At 40.7% G+C, this 22,172-nt stretch overlaps 1 protein-coding gene across 1 annotated transcript in view; it reads left to right on the top strand.

The window, feature by feature from the left end:
• AGBL1 (AGBL carboxypeptidase 1) overlaps window positions 1-22,172 on the top strand; it is a gene marked incomplete at both ends in the record, with an annotated part of 531,035 nt that overhangs the window by 174,363 nt on the left and 334,500 nt on the right. The window contains 2 exons of the mRNA XM_080692476.1: window positions 5,663-5,807; window positions 18,308-18,461. Of these exons, the coding sequence (XP_080548602.1) occupies window positions 5,663-5,807; window positions 18,308-18,461 (299 nt within the window). The remainder of the gene's footprint in view (window positions 1-5,662; window positions 5,808-18,307; window positions 18,462-22,172) is intronic.

The raw sequence follows: 22,172 nt of genomic DNA, 5'->3' as shown, positions 1-22,172 counted from the left end.
CTTGAGTCCTAGGATTATAGGCATGTACCACCACACCTGGCTTCAATTGATGGCTTCTCAGCAGAAAGAATGTTAAAAAAAACCTAATTGTGTATATTGAGAGGTTTAGCTTAATTTAGGTGATATATTCTGCAAATAAATAAAAATAAGCTTAAATACCTTGCCAGAAACTAAAAGCAAAAGAATGAGGAAGGGGAAAGTTGTTCCTGTTCCTCCTTCTGGAACCTTCCATATGGCCTCTGATACTTAACTCCCTGGCATATGAAAATAGTTGATGTAGACTTTAGTGCCCTTTTCAAAACCCATCTCAGAAATGCATGGTTTCACTGCACCATAATCTATTTTAATAACTTTGTAATTATTCAGCACATAAGGTTGACATGGGCGCATAAGGACAGCCACCTAAATCTCCATATTAAATGTTAGACAATTAAATTTCTTATTACCTAGGTGATTATAGGCTTAAGGAGCAACTTCAGTACTTTCTCCCTGTGCACCTTTGATCCTCCAGCCCTCCCTTGGAGCACCACCTGCCCCACCTCCCGCCCACCCCCACTCAGCTAGAAAATAAAAAATGTCCCTCAAGATAGAAGAATATAAACAGGAAGGCTCATTTTTCCATGCCGCTCACAGTAGGAGCAAGGGCAGTTTTTGTATGTTTTATTTGCTTTGCCGTGGCCTGCCTCTGCCTGTAATGCACACAGCCTCACACCTTTTGGAGTCGTCTCCCAGCCCTGGTCTGATGTAATCTTAGTGCTGAAGGCAGAGGGAGGGAGGGAGGCCGAAGGCTCTGAGTGGTCATGTAATACACAGAGGCTGATCTCTTCTGACATTTATCTCCGCTCGCGAGAGGCGAAGCAACAGCTCACTCATGAAGATGAATGCCATCCGAGAGCGCTGCCATCATGCATCCTTCCATGGGATCTCAGGAGAGGGATTCAGTGCTATAGAGAGTATTAGAGCTGCTGCAGACACAGAGCATCCTGGAGACTCTGCTGCCCTGCCTTATCAGATCTGCGAAGTGCAATGACGCACTCTTGTTAAACAGGGCCCTCTTCGCTGTAAGATTATCGCATTCACTCTCCGCCTTGGCATTTGCTAATTTCATGCACATATAGGGAGAGAATGACTTCCCTGAATATTTTTTAAGCACAAATAGAAGTAGATTGAGTTCGTAACTATGCATTTGTGTACTTTACTCCTTGCTTCCTTGGAGGCTTTCTGATTGCAAAAGTGCAGACTCTTCTGAAGATAAATGGTCTGTGGAAGGGGAAAGAAAGGGGATCGTTAGCTGTGGATCTGCTGCCTCTCTCCAGCCCAGGTGGATTTGACCCCAGATGACCTAGGATCTAGCACATCTGGGCACACCTGATTTTTGCCAGGTTTCTTTTCTACCTGGAAAAGTAGATTGAGGATAGGAGGTTTTGGGGATCAAATTTCCATCACTCACTAAAGGTGTGACCTTGGGAAAATTATCTCAATCTCTCTCCATCTTAGATTCTATGTTTATAAGGTGGAGATCAGAATGGCTTCTACTTCATAGAGACATTTTAAAGAGTCAATGAGATAAAGCAGGCAGAAGGCATCGAATAGTGTCTGGCTCGTAGTAGGCACTTAATGAGTGTTATTATTAGTAATTAGTAGAAACCTCTTGATGGCATCAAATACTAATGATAGAAAGAATCATAATATGTGGGTAATTTTTACTGTGTCTCCCCTGGTGTCATTAGCATTTTCATTGTTAGAATCCTGTGACCGTGTAACATAGAGGAAGAAAGATTTATTTGTCCATGGTTTTCCTTGCAGAATTTGGTGGTTCAGTCCATCTGAGGCCTGGGACTGCCGACCTTAGGGCATGGCGGTGGGAAACTGAGGGAGGAGTGTGCAAGGCTTTTCTACTCATATCAGGGAGGCTGGAGGCAAGCACAAGAGTGAGGGGGGAAAAGGGGAGGAGAAACCATATAGAATCCCAAGGTTACACCCCTGCGATGAACTTTTCCCAGCCACACCCAACCAGCTCAGGCCACCACCCAGATAAATCCATTAGGACGGATTTACCCACTGCTGGGATTACAACTCTCATGATTCAGTTATTTCAAGCCCTAAATATTAATAAATGAGCTCTTTAGAGGATATTCTATATCAAACTCTAACATCTGGGTTATTTTACACTCCTTCTGTTATTTGAGACTCTAAGTTTATAGGCAGAGGGTTGACTTATGAAGATCAAAACTTCAAATTCTTACTTACTGAATTGGGACAAACATCCTCTTGTCCTTTTATCCATTCCTAAGAGGCAGATGATATAATGGAAAAAAAAAAAAAAAACTCTTTGTTTCAAAGCTTAGCGCACAATTGGAACCGGATCTTGTTAAACAAAGGATGCCATTAAGATTAGAGATGGACTATATCTAAGCATCCTTATGGATCTTATGGATGCTTAAATATGGTTTCCTTATGCTTAAATATAGTCTCCTGGAGACTTACATCCATTTACTCTACAGACTTTAACTGAACAGCTGCTATGCCAAGGAAAAATACACAAATGCCAAGCACAGCTGTAAATAGTCGGACTCATCCATAAAGAGTAGGCAGGGAGGGGGACTCACAGTGCAAAGAGAACTATTTGAAGAGGCAATGTCAGGAAGGCTTCCTGAAAGAGGAAACGTTTGGGTTGGGTCTTGAAAACAGAAGAGGAATCAGCTCTTCACGGAAAAGAACAACACAGGAATCATCAAAAATCTGAAGGATGAATGTTACTGCTTTGCAAACATCCCTCAATATAGTCACATAATTGAGAAAACAAAAATAATTTGTTGATGGGGACTCACTCCATCATGGATGAATTGAATTTTCACAAGCCAATTGTTTTTCTTTGGAGATTTATCAAACATTTCACGCTAAAAGTGATCTCAGAAAAGCTTGAAGGTCTCTGAAGAGGAGAGTTTCACTGGAAATGGAGTCACTTCCTAGACAGCTCCTGGTGCAATCCGGTCGCCAGGAGCCTCCAGTGGGAATGTCTGACATTGGATTTAGGTTCAGCCAGAGTTTAGATCCCAGAATAGAGTTGTAACCAAATCTCCTTCAGCCAAAACTCATTCTAAATGAGGTGACATCTAATTTTCTTGAATTCTAGCAATGCACAGCCCTTTTGGAGAAGTCTGGCTTGTCAGTGGGGAGTAACACTTTAGGGGTGTGCTTTGGAGGTGTGAGAAGGCAGGGTTCATGTAGTCAGAACTACCATTTGTTTCTCTCCCCTTCAGTTTCCATGACCATGGAAACTCTGAAGCTGAGAATCAGCCCATTTCATTCTCCTTCCATTCCTCAGTAGCCCTTCCTTACTTGGAGTCCAGATTTTCTGTGGATGGAGGAGAGAGCACAGGGATAGAGATTCTGTGAATGTACCTTCTAGATCTCTCTTGCTTCAATGGCTGAGTGGGGTAGGGTTGAATTTGCATAGGGTAAATATACTTGTGAATACTTTGGTGTATTTTATAGTGCAGTAGGATACTTAAGAAGCAAGGCCCGTGCATTAGGAGCATCCCTTATTTTTGAGTTAAGATGCAGACTCTACGCAGGGCTTGGTGGTGCATGCCTGTAATCCCAGTGTGTGAGAGACTGACACAATAGGATCACAAGTTCAAGGGCAGCCTCATCAAGATTGTTTCAAAATAAAATATAAAATAAAAATGGATTAGGGGTGTAGCTGAGAGGTAGAATGCCTCTGGGTTTAATTTCCAGTACAAAAAATAAAGTAGACTTCGTGTGCATTGTTTATACATAAAGAACCTGGGGACCGTGAAGCACTAGATGTATATTTCTACCTGCCTTTATATCCATGTATTCATGACTGAGTATGTATGTGTTTGTGTGCATGTGTGTGTGTGAAGATGAGGTGCTTACAGGTAAAAGATTATTCCATGCTTAAGTTGGTGGTCCCTGGCTTATTTCATCTCCTTGACTCTGCCATCCTAAGGAGCTATAACTGATTACCACCTGTTACCCAGCTAGGTATAAATGGAACATGCCTTTGTAGAGCAGCCTTTACAAGTAAATTCAGAAAGCAAATAAGAAATACAGCATATGTACCTTGCACACATTTCGAGCAGTCATTGGCTTTTTTGTATACTTTCTAATAACCAGGCTTTTATCTTTGGGGGAAAATTTCAAAACCTTGGGACAATCTGGAAAAAGTAGACCAAATGATGTATTCACATATAGATGATTTTATGGGGGAAGACACTCTTGAAAAGTTCTATCTTTGTAAGCACCTAGGAAATGGGTTCTGTTAAATGTGAGGCTGAAATCTAAGTGGGGAAGTCATTTGGGGACTCAATCCATCATGGGGTATCTTCTTTGACCTAGAATGACCAAGGCTCCAGGTTGCCATGTTGACAGAAGCTGATGTGTGTGAAATGTATCAGGCCATAATTAGTGGGATCACCAGATTCTCTTACTCCCGTCCCTAGTTTTATAAAGCTGAAAAAACCACAAGCCATAACAAATAAGACCATTTCCTATTAGTCCCTTTCTTACATGATTGCTTTTTTGCTTTGATGGGGGTGTAGCACGAAGGTAGCAGAAAAACAAAGAAGAATAACCTATGTTTTATATTTTGTAAGAACACCCAAGGGTAAGGATTTGTAGTTTTCTCTCTTTTCTTTTTCCCTGAATGCACCTCCTCGCAAACCATAGGACCAGTAATTCCAAACCATGCATGTTCAAAGGTGAAATTAATATCATTCAGTGGGTGTACAGCACATCTTGCATGGTAGTGCAACCTCGATGTTAACATTTCCCAGGCAAGCCTGCACAGCTGTCTCGACATCAGCAGGCAAGACAAGGAAATAACTGGCAGCATGTGGGAAAAATACTGCTTGGAATGTACTTCTGGGTACAATTTACCTTGATTCTGTTCTCCGAAGTATCAAAATTGGTTCTTCATGTTTGACAAAGGGAAATGTGCATTTCTAAAGTGACAAACATTTGCCTTTGGGAAGAAAATTTTGCAGAGTGGAAAGAACAAAGGCTTTCCAGGTAAAGAGATCCAGGTTCTAGTCTTGTGTGGACCACCTACTTGCCTTGAGACCTTCCTTTGACAGATCGATTTTTTCTAAGCCTTCATTTCTTCATCCACACAATGGTTTATTGCAATACTAACATGAGTTGACATATGGTTAAGCATCAAGTTAGAACTCAATATTTTAGCAGTGACTGCTAACAAATCCATTTGGCAGGTGTAGGTGAAAGGAAGAAGCTGTCCCATATGTGATCCGAGGACAGGGTTTGGGGGAACGCATATTTGAGCAATGAAGTCTATCTACAATAGAATCTCAGGAAAGACAAGAATTATTACATTTTCCTTTATTTTCTATTTCAATGACTAGATAGCCAGCACTTTCAGAGATAGCAGGAAAAGCCTATGGTATATATATAGTACAATGGGGAGGGAGGAGATGGAACAGGCATTTGCATTGTTGGACTGTTGCACAACCTGAAAGTGAGTCTTTGCACATTTCTGTTTTCTAAATTTCACACATAAAAATGTTTCTAGTGAAGGTCATTTTGCCAGTGTATAACACAGGAGGTGTGTAGCTTCTAGCACCCTGGTAGCTTTCCCCTCAGCCCTCCCTCATTTTTTTCTCTTCTCCTCTTTCTGTAGAAATCATTATCGTCAGAGCACTGCGGCTACCGGCGGACCATGGGGGAAATGCTACTATACCCTTACCTTTGCGATCACCTTTCCACACAGCGAGGACGCCTGCTACCTGGCCTACCACTATCCCTACACCTACACCGCTCTCATGGTAACTCTTGTTTACGCTGTTACCCTAGCAGGAGAGGAGGGACTCACTGAAGTTTTCCAGAGCACATTTTAGAGGCTTGGAATAAGTGTTGTATGGGTAAAAGGAATTATTGCCTTCCCAAAGGAGCCAGCTTGTGTGTAACAGACTTGGTGGTTTTCCAAGTGTCCCATCTCCTTCCTGGGAAAGGGCATGAGGCTGAGTCATGACCAGTGATATTCTGAAGGCCCAAGTGGTAAACAGGTACAGTGTGGACGAGTGGAGCATTTCTTAGGGTCTTTGAAAAGCCCTTCAGTTAAGCACAAAGTAGTTAAATTGGCATTAAAATGGAATCAAACCATGCAGGTAAATTGGGATGCTAATCTAAAGGACTCCTCTTTTTGAAGAGTGAAGTGCGAACAGAAAGATGACATTTGGGAAACTCCCTGCAACTGTGGGCAAGTGGCCAGTTCATCTTCTCCAGTAGCTATTGTGGCTTGTGGACTGGAGACTCCTAGAAAGATCCAGGGTGAAAGAACTAAACACTGACCTTTTTAGGAGATTGTAATAGAAATGAGAATGCATCCGTGGTTCCTATGCATTCTACAAGGCCCTGCAGAGAATTTCATGAGCTGGGCGGGCGTGGTGGCGCACCTTGGTAATCCCCGTGCTTGGGAGGTGGAGGCTTGTGCAGGTTCGAAGCCAGCCTCGCTGGCTTAAGAGACCCTGTTTCCAAATAAAAAAAAATATATAAACATAGGTCTATTAGCATAGCCCAGAGGTAGAAGGGTTTCCAGGAACCCCGGTACTACCAAAAAAAAAAAAAAAAAAAAGAAAGAAAATTTCATTTTATGAGAAAATTTTGAGTGCACTAACGACTTTAGAACATAAAGTTTTCTGTCATTTGCCAAAGTTGGCAAACTGTAGCTTTCCTCTAGCTATTGCATGGGTATCCTAAGAATTAATGAGATATAGTATCTTCTACAAAGTGCTTTCATCCTTGGCGTTAATGCGAGATGCTATTAGCATTTCATAATAACATGTGTGTATATGAGTGTACATGTCATGTAGCTGGAGGGATGGACATGTTCATTTTAAGGCTGTGATAAGGAGTTGGAATAGACAACCACCACAAGCACCTTTACTTTCACAAGAAGCATTCAGGTATAAATGGAAAGTGTTTTTCATAGAGCAGGCACATTGTATACCACTGGGCTGCCCACTTCATGAAAGTGCATCGGTCCTTCTCTCCGTATGTTGTCTTGCCTAAAGAGAGATTTTTTTTTTTTAAGAAAAAACAACTGTTTTCCAGATTGCAAAAGATATGCAACTAGTATTATTTGTGTATCACACTTAGAGAGCTCAAGACGTTATTCCAAGAAATGTGCATTGCACGCTATGCAGAAATAAGCCATGTTTGTTATAAAATATGTTTGCTGCCTTTAGGGACCTGGAACAGGTAAGATTCATGGTCTCTTCCCACAGATGTTTTCATAGTCTCAGTTTTGACACGCCGCACGTGAAGAGTCTACTAGGGAGGGGAATTCATTTTTGAGTATGTGTCTACCTTTCCTATTGGAGGAAGAGACCATGGGTCTAGGACACTGTTATTTTCGCTTACTGGAATATCTTGGGCCCTGCTGAGATTTTTGGTGGTAGTTAGTAGGAAACATTAGAATTTAAAGGAGTTCAGGAATAGGTCTAATTCACCCTTAACATTTATAGATGAAAAACTGAGGCCCAGAAATCCCACATCTGGCTAATGGCCAAGCAGGGAAGAGAACATTGGCCTTTGATGTTGCTTCCTGCGGCTTTTTTTTACTCCACTAAAGAAGAACTGTAGGCTAAATCTGGAGATTTTCTGCTCTGGGGTCAGCTTAGTGTCTCTGCTTGCTACCACAGGCAATAGCTACTAAACATTTAGCTTGGATGTCTAAGTGTAGACATGAAGCTTGGTGAGGATGGGCATCTCTAACCATTGAGTTGAAGTCATCATTGTGTGGAGTTTGTCTTTACTGCTGAGTGATGCTGGTATGGACCAGCTGGAGGATAATGGTTCTTATCAAACCTGGTCCAGATATTATCCCAGAATGCCCTGATGGACTCTTACTAGGCTCCAACAAGTTGGTTCAAAATATGTAACCCTTTTAAGCAGGCTTTGACCACACATGGGTACACACTTACTTTGTGAACATTGTACCAAACCTGAGCAAATAACTTGGGACAGCTAACTTGGGAACCCTTATGTGTGGATGGGGAGGATAATTTCATCTCGAATGGAAATGAAAACACGCAAAAAGAGGACCTTTCTAGTCACTTAGTCCACTGAACAGGAGCGAGAAGCCTTGTTGATGGATCTGTATGGGCTTGTAATGTCACCTGTTGACTCAGAGTTTGAGGAGAGCAACAAGAAAGAGATAAGAAAAGTTATGCTTTCCCATTTCTCCTAAATGAGGAGAACAAGGTTAGAAAGTCAGTGTGTCACTTGAAAGTGAAAAATGTATATTCTGAAATTTAGCTTTTACATTTCCTATAATTCATGGTCTTTGTCCTCTCTGGGTTTAAGACAATTATCAACTCTGTGGCTTTTCTTGAGAAAAAAAAACTCTCTCTGCAACTATGAACAGAATAAGGATATTCTGTAATGCACACTAGTCATTTTTATTTTTGGACATGTCCAAAGGAGAAACAGTTTTTTTTCCCCCAACAGATCAGTGATAAATTGTATGTGAATGATACCCCAAGGGCAGAGTTAACTGCATGTTACTTGAGGATTATGCTGAGGGGTAGAAAATCCCTTTTCCGTGTGGGATTCACAATTTGTAAATCTCTTATAATACGGATTATGTTTAATAATTGCAGTTGTTTCATGGAGGAGGACTTGTATGCTGGATGCTTTACACCATGAATGCAATTTTGAAACTTTAAAACATTTTTTTAATTATTCTCTCATAATAAGAGAATTAGTATTTGGTTCTTTCAAAATGATATCGTCCAGATGCTTGCCAGCAATTCTGTTGGAATAAATTGTCCAAATTATAGCATTAAAGTAAAGCTAAAAGAAGGAAATACAATATTGTTATAATTCAGAAGCAAACAAAAGGAATTATATTTCAATCAGCCATATCAGGGTATCAGCAATGGCAAGAGATATTAGTGATGTCACAGTGTTGTTAATAATACTTGTTAAATTGCTGGGAGTATGCTATGGATTTTTTTTTCTACATGGCTCGTAGAATTGGTTAAAATTGGGGCCCCAGGCAACTTCTGGTAGATATTTTAGGTGAGGAAATGGGATCCCACTGAGAACTTGTAACTGAATAATTGGCAAGAGACAAGAAGAATGATCATAAGTAGGATCCATATATTTGGAGAACTTAAGGTTTTTGAAAAAGAGAACAGGAGTTTCACCAGACACATATATTCAATGTGGAAGAGGCTATAACTACTATCTTTAGAGAGGGGAAATGAAGGTAATATAAAGAAATGAAAAAGGAAGGAAGGAAGGAAGAAAGAAAGAAAGAGGAGGAAGAGAGAAAATAGATGTCATATATACGATCTCCAATAAAGGCCTTAGAATGAAAGGAGAGTTTAAGAAATGCCAAATGGAAATTTTGACTTCTGCGTGATGGGTCAAAAATGCAATGAGCAAGCTGTAGATTAGTGCTATCAGGTAGTCAGTCAACACAGACCTCTCCTCACATGGGCCATGATGAAGGGACAGGCACCAATAAAGGGTCTGGGCACCGTGGAGGTGAACATGAGAGTCTATTCTGAAGGAGCTGGGGTGTGTGAATGGTAAAGTCTTTTGTTACAAGAATACCTGAATCCCAGAGTCCTGTGCTCAGTGTAAGAAAAGCTTCGGAGTCACATAGGCCTAGCTCTCGGCCCTGAGCAAGGTTTCCATATGCTCTCCACCTCATTTTTTTTCTCACCTGTAAAATGGAAACATAAAAGCAATTATTATACTTGTTGTTCTGAAGATCAATTGACATGGGAAATTATTATTGAAGTACCTACATCTTGCATATAAAACTACATGGGAATTGTTAGAGCATTTATTCATTTTTATGGTTATGTGGAATCATTTTCTCTACTGGACTGATTTGCTCTGCATTCCATAATTTACACTAAAGTTAAAATTATATAAAAATCCAAGTGTAAGATCAAAGAGAAACAAATACAAGGCTACTGATGATTTCCTCAGGGTGGTTGCTTACGATTATATTTTCTTTTCTAACTAATCAGTACTAAAACTTTATTTTGAATGTAAAAGGAATAGTAGGATCTTATTTTCTCTATAATTGGCAAATCTGTGAGCAGATTCCTTGGGACTCATTGCTTTTTATCATTCTTAAAATGAGTTCCTGGAGCTGTAGGGAGCAGCTCAGTGGTAGCACACTTCCCGGGCTGGCAGGAGACCCTGGGTTCTATCCGTAACACCAGGAAAAACCAACCAAACCAAAACTACAGGAGTCCCTTTAAGTGAGGGAGGGTGATATCAGCAGTTCTAGCAAGCTCATCATAACTTTTATTCTATTAAAGGTGTCACTTCTGCCGGGCGTGGTGGCGCACGCTTGTAATCCCCACACTTGGGAGGCGGAGACAGGAGGATCGCGCAGGTTCGAAGCCAGCTGCGCTGGCATAAGAGACCCTGTTTCCAAATAAAAAGTATAAAATAGAATTGGGAGTGTAGCCCGGAGGTAGAATGGCTTCCAGGAACCTCAGTACCACACACACACAAAAAGGTGTCACTTGTTCTTGTGTTAAGATGTCCTCTATTGTCTGATGAGTATATTTTAGTGACAGCTGAAAACTAGGCAGAACACAAATAGGCCATCTCCTTTGTGGTGGTCTTCTAAATTAGAGAAGCAGAGGGTGCCGTACTTCAGGGGTAACAGTGAGATGTAAGTGCCTCCCACTTTATCAGTATCCATCAGCTAGGTAGCCTGCAGAGGTCAAAGGAAGTCTTTTGTGGAAGTTTTAAGGGAGTAGTTGGTAAAGGAAAGGGAGACAGAAGGCTCCCGCTGAGCGACACAGGATGGGGCTGCTGGTTAAGGTTATGGGCTAGATGTCTTTCACAGACACTATTTTCTTTTAAGAAGTCAGCTTCTCTGGGGGTTGCCACAATTGCCTGGAACTCATTCCCATTTTTATAAAGAAACCCACCCCGGGGGCTTCCACAGGCCTATAATTACAGTCACTTGACACATGCCTTCAGAGGCCCTACTGCTCTTCTCAAAGATCCCAACAATATCCAATTAGACAGAGCCTTCCTGGACCCACGGCAGAAGCACTCACCTGGAGATCATTTCTAGAATGAAGACAAAGTTGCTTTTGCAAAAGAAAATTCTACTGGAATTTGGAATTGGTTTACTTCTTCTATTGGTCTTCGATATGACTGGAACCAAAACAAACCCCACGACTGGAACTGAAACAGTCCCCGCAGACAGAAGCTTTCCATGTTTAGTGGATATATGTATATGTATATGTATATGTATATGTATATGTATATGTATATGTATATATAATTTGGCAAGTCCAGTGGGAGAGAGATTTTATCTAGGGCTTCAGCAAGATGGCTAAAGGAAAAACTGCAGTTTATAGAAAATGAACTTGAGCTAAAAGATACTAGGCATTTCTTGAGTTGCAACATTACTAATCATTAAAAAATAGAACAAGCTGGGCTTGATGGTGCATACTCAGAGTTCTAGTATGTGAAAGGCTAAGACAGTGGGAACACCGGTTTGAGGCCAGCCTTGGCAACCTAGTGAGGCCTTTGGCAAATTAGTGAGACTCTGCTTAAAAAAAAAAAGGGAGAGGATTCAGGGGCCAGCTCCGAGTTAGAATGCCCTTGAGTTCAGTACCAACAACTACGACTACAGAGTAATAATATTAAGTTAACAGAGACCTTATAGGGGAAGAAGACTTCTAAACCATTTGTTGTACATTTGCTGCTAGGAAGCAGGTCACAGTAACACTTGTGAATGACAGCATTCACAGACACAGAGATACCTTTTTGACTTTTTTCTCTTCATGGCTAATTGTGCTTAATAATTTTTATAGGCAAATAGGGTGCCAAATCTGCTTCCCATATCTGCTTTATAAAAGCTGGTTTATTATTTTTTATCAGAGTGTCAGGTACCAATTTGTAACATTACACAATGAAGGTCTCTACTTTTCTTGAGAAGACTGAATTCTTTTTCTTTTTTTTTTTTTTTTTGTGTGTGTGGCACTGGAGATTGAACCCAGGGACATTCTATCTCTGAGTCACATCCGTAGACTTTTTCTTATTTCTTTTGCAAACAAGGTCTTGCTAGGTTACTGAGAATCTCACAACGTTGCTGAGGCTAGCCTTGAACCTTCGATCCTCCTGTCTCAGCCTGGGATTATAGGTGTGCACCACCATGCCCAGTTTAGAAGGTAGAAATCCTAAAACAGCTGTCCATCACACACCAGGCTTTCACAGTAAGGATTCTTGTGGATATAACAACTGTGAAACAAATGGCTTTGGTGGAAAGAGAGGGAGGGAGGGAGTAAGGGAAAGGGGGAGAGGGAGGGAGGGAGAGAGGAGACACAGGAGAGAGCTCACTGAGACAATTAGAAAAGAGTGTTTTCCAAAGCATATGTTACAGCATTCCACGTTCCTGGAATCTGTAGCGAAAAAGCATTTAATAGTCATATATATTTATGAAGCGCTGTGTGCTAGGTTTTATCCAAGCCTTCACATACTAGTGGCATATTAAAGGATCTGAAAAGTCCCACACCGTGAAAATGTCTTTATTTTACGTAACTCACCATCTTTCAAGTGTTGTGGCTGTGGGTTTTCTGTCCCACTCCCTCTACCTCCCTGTCCGTCCCCTAGCACTTAACAGCACCTCACAGAACACACTTTGGGGAATGCTGCTCCAGGTTCTCTCCCCTAGTTTTGGATGCTGCGGTCTTGACAGTAGGTGTGAGGCAAGATCCATTCCTTCCAGATTTCAATAATTAACAATAGTGAGGGCAGATTTCTTCCAGAAACATATGAAAGTGATTAAAATGACTTATATAGCCGGGCATGGTGGAGCATGCCTATAATTCCAGTACTTGGGAGGCTGAGACAGGAGGGTCACAGGATTGTGGCTAGTCTCAGCACTTAATGAGAGCCTTAGCAACTTATCAAGACCCTGTTTCAAAATTAAAAATAAAAGGGCTGAGGGTATAGCTCAGAGGCAGAGTGTCCCTGAGTCCAAATAATAATAATACCTTGTTTATAATCATAAAGAATACCATCTACCTTCAGCATTGTTCTTACCCTCTTAACTAAGATGCTGGGATTATCCTTTCTAGAATGGCTTTGAAACATGGCTGACATTCATGGGGGACTTTCCATTCTTGCTCTGGGCCATTTCTCCTGAGATATTCAGGTGCTACTTCTTCTACCAGGGTTTTAATTAGTAATTTAAGATTGATTTTATTTTAAGGTACACATTTCTTTAGTAAACTTCTTTAAGGCAGTTCCCTAACATATGGTCCCTGTGGGTCAGCAGGGCATGCTGAAGGGGACCTACCAAAGAGAACCCCCAGGGTGAGCCCCACATTGGCCTGGTTGTACTCCAGGGTGATCCTCTTCTGCTTCAACACCTTGGAAAATTTCTCAAGTTCTTTCTGCAGAGCTTTGATGTCCTGGTACTACATTGGTCCTATTTTTGCGATTTGCTTTTTTTTAAAAAAAATATTTGTCCTATTTGTTTTAAAAATCATTTTCTTTTAAGTGTAATTTCTTTTCATTGTTGTCAGAAAATATGCTTTGTACAATTTCTTCCTTCTTAGACAATATAGTGAATTTTTAATAGCCCTGGGTATGACTGTTACAATTTCATGGATGTTTGATAAAAATACAATAAAATGTAAAGACAGAGTTTGACATATATCTGGAAAAATAGTGTTGTTCAAATACTCTATATAATTATTTTGTGTGCTTGATTTATCTAAGACTGTGATGCTGTCTTAAATTTCCCATTCCTAGTATGCTTATTTTCTTCCTTCTTCTATTTTGTGTTATATATTTCAGTCTCATGTTATTTGATTCTTAAGATTTATGAGTTTTATATGTTTGTTGTGGATTGTGCCCTTTATCAAAATAAGAATTTTAAATCCCACTTAATGCAGTTGATCTTGAATATGACTTAACCATATATTACTATTGCCATGCCTGCTTTAATTTATGTTTGTTTTTCCTTTAGTTTCAGTATTTCTCCTCTAAAATGTTCAAGTAGTGGCAAACAAACATAATTTAGGAGTGTTTCTCATACGCATCATGTCTTTTTGAAGAGTATCTCTTATGTACAACATGCATTGGAATTTTAGAAAAAGTAATCCAAAGGTTTTTTTTTATCATTTAATAAGATTTATCAACTTATTTATACGTATAAAAATCTTGTTACTTCTGTAATTTGGGTTTTATGTTCTTATACATGGACACTGCTATCTTTTCCTATGCAATATGGGCCGTATTTTCTTTGAGTTTTTTTCCCCCAGCAGTAGTATTTCCCTTTTAGTTCATAAAAGTACCACATTTGAACTTCTATTTCTCCATCAACAATAGCAGCTAGTATTGAATGTTTCTTCATAACAGGTTCTTTTTATACACAATTATATGACTAAATTTTTAACTACGGCATGAGGTGGGTAATAGTTTTTATACACATTTTAAAGATGAGGAAACTGATTCACAAAGAGGTTCAGAACAGTTTCCATAATTTCCCCCAAACCATGACCATAATGTGAACACAGGATGCAGACCCAATCCCTGCCCTCTTTTCTTGCAGGCTTGTTTTTCTTCCTTTCCATTTTCAAGAACTAAATATTAGCATATCCCTGTAAATAGGAAAGTTAATATTTTGTTTTAATCTATTCCTTCTTCATTCTATTTCATTTTTGAAAGAAACGATGCCCTCAAATTTTGATAACATATATTTTCTTCGTAAAGAATTGTTTGTATTATTTGCTCAAGTAGACTCAAACCTTGTTTACCTGAGCTTCAATTCTGGTCCTCTTATATGCTTCTTTAGTTTTATTTTGGGTCAGCTGGCACACATCTGCAAGTCACTGTTTTCAATAAAAATAAGGAGATATGTTTTCCAAGCTCTTGCATAACTCAGCATGCATGCTGCATTTGCTCATGAGCAAAACCTTGTCTAGATATAGCTTTATTGAACTAGAATATTTTCAAACCTTGAGAAGTAGTGTTCCATTTCCTCTGGCATCTAGTGTTGCAGAAAGAAGTATGAGCCAAGAATGTGTGTGTGTGTGTGTGTGTGTGTGTGTGTGTGTGTGTGTGTGTAGATATATCTACAATAGATTTATTTGCACTCATAAGCTCACACATGGAAATATGCATGCTTTTTAAAAGTAGTCTGAATTGTAGGGTACAAGCCTCACTCTATTCAGTGAGGAACAATGGTATTGGGTTTAGGAACACAAACACATAAGCCTAAGCTTTGCTCAGAACCCAACTTACCTATAAGGAGGAACACAGGAAAGTCAGCAACAGGGCACGCATGGAAAGGGCTGAGTCGAGGTCCCTGGGCTACCAAGCATAGCTTCCTTTGTTCCTTGTCATCTTCATGATGGAATTGTGTGGTTGTGAGAGATGACACTGAATGAGCATGGGCATTCTCAGCCTAGTAAAACCATCGGCCCTGGGGCTCCTTCAGTTTAGTTACCTAAGACCCTCTGTTGTGTCTGTACAACACACCTATGCTGTCTCCTTGTGCTCACGTGGCCACTTCCCATTCTCGAGTGCAGGTGCATCTTGTCAAGTACTCCTTACTTGATGAACAGTTATAAAGATGAAGCACAGAGATTAGATGCATGGGCCTCAGCTGGATGCTCATTTATCTTGAATCTAGGATGGACATTCTCCTTACAACCCTTTGACTTAGTACTCTGTTCTGGCTTTCTGAAATATGGACAGATCAACCTATCTCTAAGACAGTGTTGAGTCTATTGCTTATATTGGTGGGGCAGGCAGAATAATGACCCTCTGAATTTGTCCAAATCCTAATATCCAGAACCTGTGAATATCACTTTGCATGGTAACGGGGATTTTAAGTCGTGATGAAGGACTTTTTGATGGAGAGATTATCCTGGATTATTGAGTTGTGCCCAGTATATTCACAAGGGTCCTTATAATAGCAAAAGAGTGAAACAAGAGAGTCGGCCAGAAAAGGCACTTGGATATGTTGGAAATAGAGGCTAAAGTGATATCATTTCTGATTAAGGTAAAAGAGGGCACCATGAATTAAAAATTCAGGTGACCTCTAGGATCTGGGCAAGGGAAGGGAAGGATTCTCCTTTAGAGTCGTTAGAAAGACCTGTCCCTACAGACACCTTAAGTTTACCCAGTGTGACTCGCTTTCTACTTCTGACTTCTAGAACTATAGGATAATAAATCCGTGTTGTATAGACCTACTAAATTTGTTAGAACAGCAGGAAGAAACTAATACATTTGACAAGAAAGAAAGAGGGTGACTGGTTCTTGATAGTGACTCAAAGAGTAAAGGATGAAATCTGGGTATGTATTAAAACTCTGAAGTCTGAGTTAAAGGAAGGTATTTTAATATAGGTCCTTGCTTAGGATTGGGTAAGGATTATGTAAAATTGGTGGACAGGGTAAGGTAAGGATTTTAAGGAGAGGGAGACTTGGATCAAAGACAGATTGATAGTTTCTTTTGAAGAGTTGATGGGATATTTCTGTAATGAACATCTATTTGTAATTACGATTTCCCTGGACAAGAGTTCCCGAAATAGTAAGCTGTGCTGATTTGCTGAAGAGGATACTTAAGTCATGCCAACGTGAACTGTAAGCTTTGTGGGAATTGATGCCTTTGGTTCTCAATTGCAAGGAGCATAGGATTCTGGGTAAAATTTCCGAGTGTCCCTGAGATTAGAAGAAAGACCGCAGTATTCTTTACTTTCCTTGGCTTCTTCTCTCTCTCTTTTTTTTCCTTGAAACTCAAATATTCAAAAGGGTACAAATAGATTTAGTCTATTTCTATTTAAATGCTGGGATTTTTACTCACTTTAGTACATTATTTTTCTTATTTCCTTGCGTTTTAGCAATCTTCCTGTTGTAACAAATTGTCACAAACATAGTGGCTTAAATTTTACAGCTTATTAGGTTAGAAGTTTGACACAGGTCTCATTGGGCAAAGCCCACGGTGTGGACTGTGCTCCTCTGTAAGGTTCTGGTGGGTGTGAGTAGGTTCATTTTCTCATCCTTTCCAGTGTCTGAAGGCTCCTGCGATCCTTTGTCTTCCTCCAGCTTCAAGCCACCAGCGGCAGGCTGAGTCCTCCTTTTGCCGCCATTTTCTGGTTCTCTGGTTCTACTTTTAACCACTTGGGATTAGATTGGCCCTGCCAGGCTACTGCAGGATGCTCTCCCAGTCTCACGAAGACCATCTTAAACTGTCTCAGGCCATGTAAGGGATTGTTCATAGGCTCTAAAGATGAGAACAGCAACATCCTTGAGGGGCCCAGTTCTGCCACCACATGTGTAGTAAATCCTTCCCACGTGTAAACACTTGCACTACCTTGTGAGTGAGGGCACCACTCCCCTTAATATACTTATGAATATTTCATGCAAACTTATGTAAGATTCATGAGTACATTCCATTGATCTAGCAGGCTTGTTAGTTCTTAGGGAACAAACTGAGTGGTTTCTCCTTGGCCCTTTTAATGTTCACGTGATTGTGGTGAAAGCTTTATGTCTTAAGCTGGGTGGATAATTTATATGCACTGATGTTCCTGTGCTGCAGAGGTGAAGCTTCACCTTCTCTGGCTCCTGAAGCCATCATGATCAGGCAGGGATTACAGGGAAGTGAGGCCTGGGGGATGAACCCTAACTTGTTTATGACTAGTCCTGTTGTTTGGTTGGTGAAGAAATCTTCAGAGGTTTTAATGATTGTTATCCAGATTCCCAGTTTCAAAGGCTGGTCCACTTTGGCATTATCCCGTGGCTTTAGTGGGGTTTTCAATGGGGGAGATGGTAGGAAAAGACCATTGTTACTAGTTATTCTGTTAGCTTGGCCATGGCCCTTGGTCAGTTGCTTTCATGTTTCTTCAGTGTGCTTATTACTCTTCTTTATTGCTTTATCCTGTTACAGCATACACTGCTGGAGCCCTGTCTCATGCTCCCCCATGCCCTGGGTATGCTCTGTCCTGGGCACACACTATACCCCTATGTCCCACAGTGATGGCAGGATGCTTCATGTCCTCCCCCGCTGGCTCTCATTGCAACTTGAAGATAGAACTTCAATTATGCAGTTGCATGTAGGGAGGATACTTTTTGTTGGGCCTCATGGAAGTTCTTTTGAGTGTTTGTTGTAGTCCCTTTTTAAATCACTCAATGCCTAATATCTAGTGGGAAGGTTGGGATAACAAAATACTTCAGGCTTTTGTAAGCCATTGTTGTTTGCTATTATTGTTATTATCAGAAGTTTTTAATAAAGTTCACGTTTGTTTTATTTCGGCTCCAGACTCATCTTGATATCCTAGAGAAAAGTATCAACCGCAGGCAAGTCTACTTCCGGCAGGAGGTTCTTTGCCAGACACTGGGAGGGAATCCCTGTCCATTGGTGACCATCACTGCCATGCCGGAGTCCAACAGTCCTGACCATCTGGAGCAGTTCCGTGAGTAAAATGAGAAGCCTCTTGGAATATCTGGCTGAGGGCGTCCCTGTGGTCTTGAGCATGCTGTCCCTTGTAGACCAGACACTCCATAAAGGGATGAGGACTTGTCTGTCTTCATAGAAATATGCTCCCAGCTGGGATGACCCCGAAGTGCAAACATGAATGTTGCTCTCTGTTAGAGAGAATAGGAACTGCAAACTGTCAGGGAGAGAAAATAACTTGCTGGGATGGACAGCAGATTACCAATTTGGTCACTTCCTCTCTAGAAACCGAACTAGGACTCTGAATCACAGTTTTCAACCTCTCATCCAGGGACTTTTCTCATTATGCTCATTGCCGTTTTATTACTCTCAATCAGTCAAGGCTTCTGAAGGAAGCTGAATCTTGGAGCTGGGCCTGAAGAGTACCCTGGATAACCTGAGTGAATACTTGGGTCTGATGGGTTGAGGGTGTGAAGGAGGCTCTAGCCAAGAACTCTGAACCAAAGACAAAAAGCACACAGACCTCCAGATGCACCCATACCAGTACAGTCATACGGAAGAACACATAGGTAAGCATATACACAGAAATACAGATATATGGATGCATGCAGGTGCATACGAGCACACAGACACAGACATCAATGCATGCGCATGCATACACACAGAAATACAATTATATGTGTGCACACAGACACATATGAGCATACAGACACACATAAGCACACACACATGAACATATAGTCACATGTCACATGATTGCACACACAAATACAGGTATATGGACACACACAGACACAGGTGAGCCTGTAGGCACATACAGGCACACAAAAACACACAGTTATACACTGCCCTTTTAATATTAGAACGTGGAATGTACGTGTGATGGTCTTGTCACTGACAAGCTTTTAAAAATGGGTTCTGACATCTCTAGACCTCAGCTCGGTAAGGAAAACCAAATGAAAAGAGGAATACCTTACTGCACAAAAAAGTTTGGAAGATAGAAGGCTTTCGAATAAAAACCCAGCTAATTTATCCCCAGAAGATGCTGCCCTACCTGATGAAGTGCTAATGGTGTTCAGGTGACTCTTTGGTGGATACGAAATGTAGATTCTCACACCCCATCACATCTGACAGTGATGCTTAACAACCTGGCTAATCAACAACTGATTATCCCATCTGAATTAATGAGGCCCTCAATGGCTTAATGAATAATAAGGGACTTTTCAAAAATTCTCTTATGTGTTTTATGCAGTTAAGAGCAATTTCTCTCATAGTCACAGAGTCCTCCATTTGGCAGACAAACTGTGCTTGGGAGTTAGCAATAGCTCTCCTTCCAGGGCAATCTTCTTTGGGTAGTTATTTATTTAAGAAAGTAGATGCATGTAAGTCGGAGTTTTGCAAGGTCTGTTTCTCAGGAGGAGGTGAGTGGAACCCCGGTGTGTAATTATGACGTGGAGGTATCTTGGCTTTCATATGTTCATTTGTGGGGACATTGGGGTTTTTGGTGATGTTATAGCATGACCCAGAGATGATTCTTTGAGGACTTGAAATACAGGAAGGCCTCTAAATAACATGGCTCTCCAGAAAAGAGTTGAGTTAAAATGGAAGAAAGGAAAATAACTCTTAGTATACTCTTCTATGGACCAAGGGAGACTGATGTCTGCTGGCCATCTACATGGTTAGTTATAATAAATGTAAATGTTCATGTGTCATTATGGTTTTCCCCCCTTAAACACATGCTAGAATGTCGGTCATTATTAATCTCAAGAGGTATGTTGGGCAGGGGTAGGGAAGACTCTTGTGATGATCAGAAGCTATTCATTTGCTTTTGGCAGGTAATAATCATTGAGATAGGTCCAGAGGGAACTGAGGCTTTGACCTGGCTGTCAGGACTATTTAGGGCCTCTACATGGATGTGTCCTCCATATGGTTACACAGTCTCCTGCTTAGAAGAGCCATGAGCTTTATTTAGTGCTCTTCCTTCACTATCTTGGAGTTCTTCATGAATTTTTTGGCAGGTATTTGTAGTAATAAGGATGAAATTGGAAGACATTATATTAAATAAAATAAGTCAGTCACATAAGAATAAATACTGCACACACACACTCATATCTGGAAGCTAGAGTGGATTTTAGAGAAGTAGAGGCTAGAATAGTGGTTACCAGGGACTGGGGAGGGCAGTGGGGTGAGAATGGGGGATAGGAATGGAGATAGAATGGCTAGCAGGTACAGTGGTGCAGTTGGATAAGAGGAATAAATTTCCAATGTTGTGTAGCACAGCAAGATAACTAGAGTTGACAAACATTCGTTGTATATTTCAAAATATCTAGTAGAGAAAAATTTGAATGTTTCCATCACAGAGAAATGACAGTGGATATACCAATTCCTCTGAGCTGATCAATGTACATTGTATACCTATGTTGAAATCTTGCACTGTACCCCACAGATAAGTACAAATGTGTGTCAATTCAAAATAAAAAAAAAAATAGCTGGGCCTTGTAGTGCATGCCTATCATCTCAGTACGTGGAAGGCTGCGACAAGAGGATTACAAGTCTGAAGCCAGCATCAGCAATTTAGCGAGACTGTTTCAACATTTAAAAAAATAATAAAATAGGGCTGGGGGATGTAAATCAGAGGTAGGATACCCTGAGTACTCAAGAACTCAGTACTAAATCTCCAGCACTAAATAAATAAGTAAATAAATAAATAGCTTAAAAAACAACAATAAAAGTTTTGACAAGATTACCTGCATTTTCACTTAGCAGGAAGGGGAGAGAAGATTCTATCAGCCTAAGGGCCTTTCCTTAGACCCCTTAGATCCCAGAGCTAAGATTACAGGGCCTAAGCCTCAGTGCTGGGAGCACAGTCTCAGCCCAGCTACAGAATAAGAAATTTGCAGAGCAGCTTGTGATATATACATGATCACAGGCCATTGCTGTGTTTCTAAAACACAAACAAACAAACAAAATGAACCCATCCAGCATAGTATAAACACCATGCCTGTAGTTCAGAAATAAAACCACTTAACTTTGAAGCACAGAATATGATATATTGATTTAGAAAAAGAACACAGAAAATGGGCCAGAAGCTCCAAGTCTCCTCTGCCCCCAGCCCTCCCTCCAGGTAAGCTTAGAGTGTCTGTCTTCCTTCCTCCCTCCCAGGCACCATGTTAGCTGTGGTTAGTGTGGGATTGCTTAGCAATGATCTGTCTAGTTTTTGCTTCAGCTGCCACTCACCTCTCAGGAAGAGGGATTTATGCAATGAAGGATTTTCTTTCCCCCGCCTAGGATTATCACTTGAGTCTTATTTTAGAAACTCATGAAATAAAAGCATGGCTGTGGGTCCCTGGGGGACCTCTCCGGCTCAAGGTTGGTTCCCCTGGTAGTTTGGTCTTAAGTCCCAGACCTGGAGATAATTGAAGACAATTTATTGATTACTTTTAGTTCTTCCTAAGGTCTGGGCTCCAGAGAGTCTCCAAGAAGCATTTATTTGGTTTGATTTATTTTTCAAAAGCATTTTCTCTTAAAAAAAGTTATTTTCCTGGAAACATTTAGCCTCACTCTCTTGATAAATATGTTTTCCATTCAGTAGTTACCAGATTTGCTGGCCTTATACTTTATCATTGCATAGGGAATTGAGGGTACTGTCTTCTCTTGGGGCTCCCAAGAGAGAAGACTCTCTGTTTTATACCTTGAGACTTAAGCCCTTGGAGCTAAGATGCTGGAAGGT

Source organism: Muscardinus avellanarius (assembly GCF_963383645.1).
Source record: "Muscardinus avellanarius genome assembly, chromosome: 3".
NCBI classification, from domain to species: Eukaryota; Metazoa; Chordata; class Mammalia; order Rodentia; family Gliridae; genus Muscardinus; species Muscardinus avellanarius.
This window is presented reverse-complemented; position numbering and strand designations above follow the sequence as displayed.